Below are 9,152 nucleotides of genomic sequence, written 5' to 3'. Positions count from 1 at the left end.
TGCAGTGTGCCAGGTGAAGGTGTAGGGAGACAGCCAGTGTTCATGGAGAAGTGGGGATGTCCTCAGGGGTCAGCCAATACCTTGTGCTGAGGAGGAGGAAGGCTATGAAGGTGGGACTCCATTCTGGCGGGGGGCTTGGGGCATTGGGGGGGTGGGAGGTGATAGGGGCTTAGCTCCCCGAACCTGCCTGGGCCATCTGAAACCCACGCCTCCCCAGGTACCCGGCCCCCCACCCCCCAGAGCGCCTCTCCCGTGTGCCTGTTTCCCAGACTGATGCCTTCTTCTCTATAAATACCAGCTCTGGTATGCCGGGCTGGCAGCTGTTGCTGCCAGAGAGATGGCTAGGCTGACACATTGCTCCTGACAAAATACAAACCCCTGGTGTGTGTGGGTGTGGGTGATGGGAGTAGGGGGGTGAATCAGAGAAGCGTGGGGGTGGGCACAAGGGGGCAGAAGCCGGGTAAAGTTGGCGTGTGGGGGTGACTGTGCATAGTAACTGGAAACTGAGAGGCTCCCGGGCTCTTTCTGGAAATCACCCTGTTGTTTATAAACTTGAGGCTTTGCCCTACCCTGAAGAGGGGGAGGAAAAGAGCTTACACTAGCCCAGAGGGAAACTGAGGCTCAGGGTTAGAATCTTGGTGCCAGTGGACATACCTGAGGAGGCGCCTCTGGCCAGGACTGCTCTCTGACCCCTCACGCCCCTCCGGGCTACTCCTCCACCCTCCCTGCTTGCTTAGAGACTCTCTTGCTCCATGCCTAGCTGGTGGGTGCCTGTCTTTCCTGAGTCCTCCCAAACCTCTGTCACTTCTAGAGAATCCTTAGGGAGGAAAAAAAGTACTTTGGAGGCTTTCTGGGGACTAGGCCTTGTTCCTCCAGGAAATTTCACAAAGTCTCCCCTCCAAACGAAAGGGACACTGTCAAACCAAGGGGAAACCTCTGTTCCATTCTCTCCCCTGACTATCCCCCAGGGCGAGGCAGGCACCCAAGGGCAGAAAGAGGCTGCCTAGGGCTTCCAGACAGGCTTGCTTCCTCGGTGAAAGGGTTGGCAAGCCTGCCCATCTTCTGCCCTCCTAGGCCCTCCAGCCTGTCCCACACCTCTTGCGGGCCCCTTCCCACCCGCAAAGGGGCGCAGGCCTCTTGCGGGGGAGCTGGCCTCCCCGCCCCCACGCCAGCGGCCGCCCTTCCTGGCAGGACAGCGGGATCCTGCAGCTGTCAGGGGAGGGGCGGCGGGGGCTGATGTCAGGAGGGATACAAATAGTGCAGACGGCTAAGGGGCCCTGTCTCCCCTCGACGCATCCACTCTCCAGTCGGCCGCCTCCCGCAGCCGCTTCCTCCGTGCCGCCCAGCCTCGCCCGCGCGCCGCCACCATGAGCCAGGCCTACTCGTCCAGCCAGCGCGTGTCCTCCTACCGCCGCACCTTCGGCGGGGCCGGGGGCTTCCCGCTCGTCTCCCCGCTGGGCTCACCGGTGTTCCCGCGCGCGGGCTTCGGCACCAAGGGCTCCTCGAGCTCGATGATGTCCCGCGTGTACCAGGTGTCGCGCACGTCGGGCGGGGCAGGGGGTCTGGGGGCGCTGCGAGCCAGCCGGCTGGGGTCGGCCCGCGCTCCCTCCTCCTATGGCGCGGGCGAGCTGCTGGACTTCTCGCTGGCCGACGCCGTGAACCAGGAGTTCCTGACCACGCGCACCAACGAGAAGGTAGAGCTGCAGGAGCTCAATGACCGCTTCGCCAACTACATCGAGAAAGTGCGCTTCCTGGAGCAGCAGAACGCAGCGCTCGCCGCCGAGGTGAACCGACTCAAGGGGCGCGAGCCCACCCGGGTTGCCGAGATCTACGAGGAGGAGCTGCGCGAGCTGCGGCGCCAGGTGGAGGTGCTCACCAACCAGCGCGCCCGCGTGGACGTAGAGCGTGACAACCTGTTGGACGACCTGCAGCGGCTCAAGGCCAAGTGAGGACCTGGCGCTCCCGGAACCCCCTTTCCGCGGGCTGGGAGCAGCGGGATGAGGCCTGGGGGCTGGGGGGCAGCTGTCAGCACCTGTCTCCCCCCCACCACCCCATCCTGCGCACTGGGGACCCTCTCCCACCCCCCTGCGGGGAGAGAGTCATCTACTGGTGTTCCCCCGAGGAGAGATGGACTCCGGGGTCTCTCCTTCGTGTTCTTACTCTGCAAAGCAGTTTTCTTAGGGACATCATAGGGTGCAAATGGAAAACCTGAGGCCTGTGGACAGCCCCTTAAAAGCGTCTTAAGATGTCAGGGTGGTGTCCATGGGGGACTGGCAGATGAGCAGAGGGAGGGGGCCCGGGTACAGTCAGAGGGAGAGGGGGTTTGATAGGAGACAAGGATAATCTGGGGCAAGCTGGGAAGGGCAAAGGGTGGGGAATCTAAGTGGTAGCTCTCAGCTCATCTGTGATCTGACTACCCCACACCCCGGGGTGGGGGGAGGTGGATAGAGAGCAGATCTCAGTCCTTAGGCTGGGCTGAGGCTGTGCCATTTCACTAAGGGAACGGATAAGCTGGAGGAAAGGGGAGGGAGCAAGCCGCAGGCTCCTGAAAGCTTCCAGAGCCTGATAGCGGGCTCCACCAGGCTTCCAATAGGAAAAGGCAACAAGAATAGAGCAAGTACTCCTGGGTCCTGCTTCTGACAGCAGGAGTGAGCAGAATCAATGTCCTACCACCCTGGTCGCAAACAATAATTGAGCACCTATGTTGGCCAGACTGGGACTGAGAACCAGGAACGTGGAGGTGGATAGAATAGACAGAGTCGCTAATCCCAGGGAGGTCACAGTCTGGTTGGGGACATAGACTTCCGGGGTGTGACTCTGGGGAAGAAATTGGGCCACTTCCTGTCCCCTCCCGGGGTGGGCAGGGCCTCTCGTGTCTACCCTGGAGCTAGGCCTCCTCTGGGTGGCTTGAGCCCCACTCCCTGGGCAGCCCCCACCAGGCCTATCCCCACGGCTGGTTTTATCCTCACCAACCGTCTCTTTTCTGTCTGTCTGTCTGTTCTGGCCAGGCTGCAAGAAGAGATTCAGTTGAGAGAAGAAGCAGAGAACAATTTGGCTGCCTTCAGAGCGGTGAGCCCTCTTTGGTCCCCCAGCAGCTTTACCCCCTCTGACCCCAGGGGCCCCTGGTCTCCCTCTGCCCTGCCTGGGCTCTTAGTGACCCTCTCCCTGTCGCTTGACCACTCCCAGGACGTGGATGCGGCTACTCTCGCTCGGATTGACCTAGAGCGCAGGATTGAATCTCTCAATGAGGAAATCGTGTTCCTCAAGAAAGTGCATGAAGAGGTATGCCTTCAGCCCTCCTCCTCAAGGTCCTTAGACTCTAGTAGGAGTAGCTGGAAAGGAGGAGGAGCAGTGCAAGGCTGGGGAATAGGGGAGGGGGTGTGAGGGTGCCGTGTGGGTAGGGCCTGGCAGAGCCCTGAAGCCCAGCTATGCCCCACAGGAGATCCGAGAGCTACAGGCCCAGCTTCAGGAACAGCAGGTCCAGGTGGAGATGGACATGTCCAAGCCAGACCTCACCGCTGCGCTCAGGGACATCCGGGCTCAGTATGAGACCATCGCGGCCAAGAACATCTCAGAAGCTGAGGAATGGTACAAGTCAAAGGTGGGTAACCTGGCTCGAGGGCTCTGGCCCCTCCGTTCCCCTTTGTCTTTATCTGGAGGTGCTTCCTGTGGCTCTCTCCGTGGGGAGGAGAGTGAGCCAGGGTCTCCAGGCTCCCTTACCATCCCTGCCCTGCGTCCTGCAGCCTCCTCATCTCCGTCCCACTCCCTGCCCGCAGGTGTCCGACCTGACCCAGGCAGCCAACAAGAACAACGACGCACTGCGCCAGGCCAAGCAGGAGATGATGGAGTATCGACACCAGATCCAGTCCTACACCTGCGAGATTGACGCCCTCAAGGGCACCGTGAGTGCCTGCCCACCTCGCCCCACCCAGTTCTTAGTCCTTCCAGCCTGCCGCTCCCACTCTCAATCTGAGACTCTCTCTCTGGGCCTCTATCTCCTCAAACCTCCCACAGGGGTGAAAACAGACAGGTGGCTTCTCAGTTGAACTCTCAGGAGTCGGGGGGCTTCTAGGTGAGGGTGGAGAGGAAGGACACGGATGCTTCCTTTTATGACTTCTATTCTCTGGGTCTCCCCAGAAGACTTCACTTGAGTTTAGGATTCCCTAGCTCAGAAGAGCGTGCCAACTCCCGGACCTGACCATGTGGGGTTACACCCCAGCTCCAAGGCTGTGTCTGTCCCCGTCCTGAGCCCCTACCCTGGTGCCCACCCCTCCATGACTCTCCTTACCTGGGTGTCCCTCTCCTGCAGAACGATTCGCTGATGAGGCAGATGCGAGAGATGGAAGACCGCTTTGCCAGCGAGGCCAGCGGCTACCAGGACAACATCGCGCGTCTGGAGGAAGAGATCCGGCACCTCAAGGATGAGATGGCCCGTCATCTGCGAGAGTACCAGGACCTGCTCAATGTCAAGATGGCCCTGGATGTGGAGATTGCCACCTACCGGAAGCTGCTGGAGGGCGAGGAAAGCCGGTGAGGGTCTGGCGCTGGGATTCTGGGGAGTGCCGAGGGGTGCATTCCTGCACCCCCACCCCATACCCTTGGGGTTGGGGAGAGGCTCAGGATCACCAGCGAGATCTGGAAACAATTTTATACAGGAGGCCACCACACCACTAATTGCAGAGAATTAACCAAGGCCACCTGGGTAAAAAGTGACTTAATTAATAGCTTTTATAAAAAGAGAAATAGAAGTATTCCCTCATCCACCTTCAGAATTAAGAGCCAGAAGCATAAAACCATGTTCAGCAACCAGTAATAAAATATTACTGCCAGTCAAGGGAGAGATGAGAGCAGAGTGGGGAATGATGAGCAAGGAGAGGGAGGGGGCTGAGAGACAAAGAGAGAGCCTGAGACACAGGTTAAGAAGGAGAGGGCAGACTTGTGCCAGAGGGCGCATGCGTGCGTACACACACACACACACACACACACACACACACACACACGCTTTTAGGAAAAGATAGCATGACATGCTCAGAGCAACTTACTTCTAGACACCAAAAATGACATATGACTAAAAGGCAATGCGAGGCAACTTTTCTGGGGCGTTGGAAATGTTCTGTATCTCAATTTAGACTAGTAGTTCTGTTGATGTAGACGCTGATCAAAACTCATTGCAGAGGCACCTGGGTGGCTCAGTGATTAAAGCCTCTGGCTTCGGCTCAGGTCATGATCCCAGGGTCCTGGGATGGAGCCTCACTTCGGGCTCTCTGCTCAGCAGGGAGCCTGCCTCCTCCTCCTCTCTCTCTCTCTGCCTGCCTCTCTGCCTTCTTGTGATCTGTCTGTCAAAAAAATAAAAATCTTTAAAAAACAAAAAAAAAACTCATTGCAAAATTGCAGACTAAGATCTGTGTATTTCACTGTAGGTAAACCTAATCAGTTTAACACAGGTCAATTACTCAAAAAAATGACGCTTATGGATACTCATAAAAACGATGATGTCTAAAGTTTAAAACAATCAGCAGACATGCTTAAATACAGACTTGCACACAGAGAGAGATCAGAGTTCATAGAATTACATCTACACGTAATGACCTTTCAAAGCAGCTGGAGATGTGTTGCATTTCCCCCGCACTAGGCATAAACGGGGATGGCATTTACCCTGGAACTCGCCCTTCTGTGGGTGGGCCAGCAGTTCCCAGCCTGGTGGGCATGCACAATGGCTGTGGCCTACAACTGCTATCCGTATACCCTGAATTACCTGAGGAAGGAGATCCTGCTGACCTAGAGAGGGCAGGGGTGTTGGGAGTATGGATGTCAGGCCAGCAGTTCAGAGATGGAAAGGGACAGTCCTGGGAGAGCTGGAGTTGCCCTTTGACCCCATGCTCTTAGCCACGTGAAAGGTCAGTGGGACAGGGACAGTTGACAGTGGCCTTTGTTGAGGACCAGGGCAAGCTTTGATGCGTGGTCACAGGGAGATATAGAGAGCCCTAACCCTTTGGCGGCTTGATCTCTCCCCTTTCAGGATCAACCTCCCCATCCAGACCTTCTCGGCTCTCAACTTCCGAGGTGAGTGCATGTTGGCAGGTGGACACTGGAATGGCAGGGGGCAGGAGTCCAGCCTGGGCACTGCCCAAGGCCAGCCTGGGAGGGGGAATGGAACCAGGGGGATGGAGCTGGGGTCTGGGACAGAGAAAGGGAGCAACTGCAGGTGGTTGGAGAAGTTTAGGTAGAGGCACCTTCTAACAGAGCCTTTTAAATATTCCATGGTATTATACTGTATTGAGCATGTCCCCAGCACCTTCTGGGAGTCTCGGACATCGGCAAACAGCTTCGATTCCCAATATACCCAAACTCTGAAGGTACCAGGGCAGGCCTCGGGGGTCTGGCAGCAGAAGCATCTAGAACCATACACCCTGGACTACAAGGCGCCCCCCCACCAGCCATTGTCTGTTTGGCAAATTGCCAAGCACCCCCCTGCACCCCACCCCACCCCACCTCCCACCAGCTGCTTGCTGAACACCTCCAGTTTGCTGGAGCAAGATGTTGGACACAGGCTTTAAAAGAAAAAAAAAAAAGAAGCCAAACCTTAGCAAAGCCAGACAATTAAAAGAAGGAGCTCCAGGGGCATTCTGCCATTCTGACATTAGTAATATGCAGATTGAGTGGCTTTCCAATCCCAGAGAACAGAAAAACACACTATAATGAAACATTAGGAAAGCAAATCGGACTCCTTGGCTTGGCAGTGTCGCCTTTCCTAGATCAAACCTTTTTTGTCTTCAGTGTTCGTTCCCGTCGGGAAAATTACATGCTGTGCCCCACCAAGTTATGACATTCGTCACAGGCTAGCGGCTCGCTAAGGAAATTCATGAACACCAAACTCATAATACCCAGGACCTAAATTTGACCCGCCCTAGAAAACTCAGAACCTCTTTTTTTTTTTTTTTTCCAGTAGTTTATGCAGACACCCAAGTGTGAGCCTTGCAATTGAAACTGCTTAATGCTTTTTCAAATCAGTGGCTCTGTGGCCAAGATAGCACATCGTGGCTGGTGTTTCGCGGCAAAGAAACTGAGGCATAGAGAGGCAAGGGACTGGCCGCCAGCACAATGAATCCATAACCGACTCCTGTCTGTCTCTCTTTCATTAAGACACAGTTTACTCATCTGGTCTCTCTCTCTCTTTAAGATCTATTTATTTATGAGAGAGAGAGAGAGGGCAGGGGGCAGAGGGAGAGAGTCTTAAGCAGACTCTGCGTCAAGCATGGAGCCCGATGTGGGGCTGGATCTCAAAACCTTGAGATCACAACCTAGGCAAATCTAAGAGTCTGAAGCTTAACCAACTGCACCCCCCTCCAAGGCACCCCTCATCTGGACTCTTAAAGAGGGGCTGGGTACCATGAGGCCCTTCAAAAGAGTATCTTGGGACTGGGTTTGGGGTTCTGTCAGGATACAAGTTCACACAAGGCTGTGCTGGAGCCCAGCGGTGGAGGGCGAGTAAGGGCATGTATGAGGAGTGGGAATGTTGGATGGCCTGGGGCTTCAGGGGTCCTCCACTCTCCTGAATCAGCGTCTCTTGGCTCCTGAGCCTGTCTCAGCGTGGGACTGGCCCCGGAATCTGTAGAGCTCAAGGACAGGCTATAAAGTCTTGCTGAAAAAGTCATAGACCCATCTTGAGGGGGTAGGAGTGTTTGGGGCTCCACCCCATGGGACGAGAGAGGGACTCCCAGTCCCTGGAGTGGCCCAGGCCTGGACTTGGTCAGGCTGAGTGTGTGGATGGGTCTGTTACAGAAACAAGCCCGGAGCAAAGGGGTTCTGAGGTCCACACCAAGAAGACGGTGATGATCAAGACCATCGAGACCCGGGATGGGGAGGTGAGCCATCTGCCTGCTTCCTTTAGCCTGGTGGGGGCTCTGGGGTATGTCTGTGAGGTGGTCAGCCAGGTGCCTTCCACCAGCTGTGCTGGTTCAAGGCCCTGCCTGGAGGGAAAGGGGGTCCTGCTACATAGGAGTCGAGGGAGGACCCAGGGCTGGGGCCCCATTCTCCTGTTGGCGCTGGTTCGGACTGGGCTTCTCTCCCTCCCCAGGTTGTCAGCGAGGCCACACAGCAACAACACGAAGTGCTTTAAAGCCAGAGACCCTTCTGCCCCCCGAGACCATCCTGGCCCCTGTCCTCACTGCCTCCTAAAGCCAGCCTCCTTCCATCCCAGGGCACCACACCCAGCCACAATGCTCCCCTCACAGCCTCTGACACTGGCTCCCCCACCACCACACATGGCCCCCCCCAGGGGACATGGCCCCCCCCTGCCCAGGCACAGGCAGCCCCAGCCGTGTGAGTCCTGGATGTTGGAAATGTGTGAGCCTGGCTCCTAGCTGCCTTCCGCGCATACTGGACAGGACCAACGTGGAACCAGAGCAGACCGGTCCCCTCCCACTTCTGGGACGTCAGGCCCTAGCCTCTACCTTTGGAGAGGGCCCCAGAGCAGGGCGTTGGGACCTCACAGGACCAAGGATGGAGCCTGGAGACCTCCCCAGTCCCTACTCCCTAGCCTGGGGCAGAGAGAAAGGGCAGCCTCCCCAGCAAGCCTGGCAGGTGACTGGAGGACTAGCCCCTGTGGGAATGGGGGCTTGACACGGACCCCGTGGCCCCTTCCTTTCCCAGGGTGGGCTTAGAAAGCAGGGGCTGCAAGAGGGAACCCCCGAAGGTGCCATTTGTGGGAGCAGGAGATTCAGAAGGAGAGAAGGTGGGCGAGATGCTGGAGAGGAGAAGTGAGGAGAGAGGCAGAGAGCGGTCTCAGGCAGGGGAAGGGGTGCCCCCCTCTGTGCCCACCCCTCCCCTGCAGCAGGGGCCTCTGGACAGAAACAATAAAAAGAGAAGTACTAGCCTAGCACGTCCCTGGCTGTTTGCCTGGTCGCCTCTGGGGGCCCCCAGGGCCCTGCTGCCCCACCCCTTGGGATGGATGCTGCCTTCCTGCCGCCTCAGAGCTCAGACCGTCCCCCCAGGGCCTGTCACCCCTGCTGTTCCCAGAAACTCCCAGCCTTGCTGTGTGTGTATGTGGCCTAGGATTGGAGGGTAGTTGGGCAGGGGGCTTTCGTTAGGGAGCCTTGAATACCTCCTGTTAGGCCCCAATTTCTGGAATGCCCCCTTGGGCCCCGTTTGGG

At 57.2% G+C, this 9,152-nt stretch overlaps 1 protein-coding gene across 1 annotated transcript; it reads left to right on the top strand.

Moving 5' to 3' along the window:
* Positions 1–1,242: 1,242 nt before the first annotated feature.
* On the top strand, positions 1,243–8,878 carry DES (desmin). Its single transcript, XM_059167963.1, has 9 exons — positions 1,243–1,945; positions 3,009–3,069; positions 3,187–3,282; positions 3,440–3,601; positions 3,777–3,902; positions 4,310–4,530; positions 6,020–6,063; positions 7,783–7,865; positions 8,078–8,878. The coding sequence occupies exons 1-9, from the start codon at positions 1,368–1,370 to the stop codon at positions 8,117–8,119; spliced, it is 1,413 nt and encodes a 470-aa protein (XP_059023946.1). The 5' UTR covers positions 1,243–1,367; the 3' UTR covers positions 8,120–8,878.
* Positions 8,879–9,152: the final 274 nt, after the last annotated feature.

This window comes from Mustela lutreola, chromosome 3 (assembly GCF_030435805.1).
Source record: "Mustela lutreola isolate mMusLut2 chromosome 3, mMusLut2.pri, whole genome shotgun sequence".
In the NCBI taxonomy this organism is placed as follows: Eukaryota; Metazoa; Chordata; class Mammalia; order Carnivora; family Mustelidae; genus Mustela; species Mustela lutreola.
The sequence above is the reverse complement of the archived record's forward strand: the minus strand, read 5'-3'. Positions and strand labels throughout refer to the sequence as shown.

What these genes read in the sequence shown, in the direction of transcription:
- DES (XM_059167963.1), top strand. Translation starts at nt 1,368, where the DNA reads ATGAGCCAGGCCTACTCGTCCAGCCAGCGCGTGTCCTCCTACCGCCGC. An exon ending in CTGCAGCGGCTCAAGGCCAA is followed by an intron (nt 1,946 to 3,008) that starts GTGAGGACCTGG and finishes TGTTCTGGCCAG; the next exon opens with GCTGCAAGAAGAGATTCAGT. An exon ending in CTCGGCTCTCAACTTCCGAG is followed by an intron (nt 6,064 to 7,782) that starts GTGAGTGCATGT and finishes GGTCTGTTACAG; the next exon opens with AAACAAGCCCGGAGCAAAGG.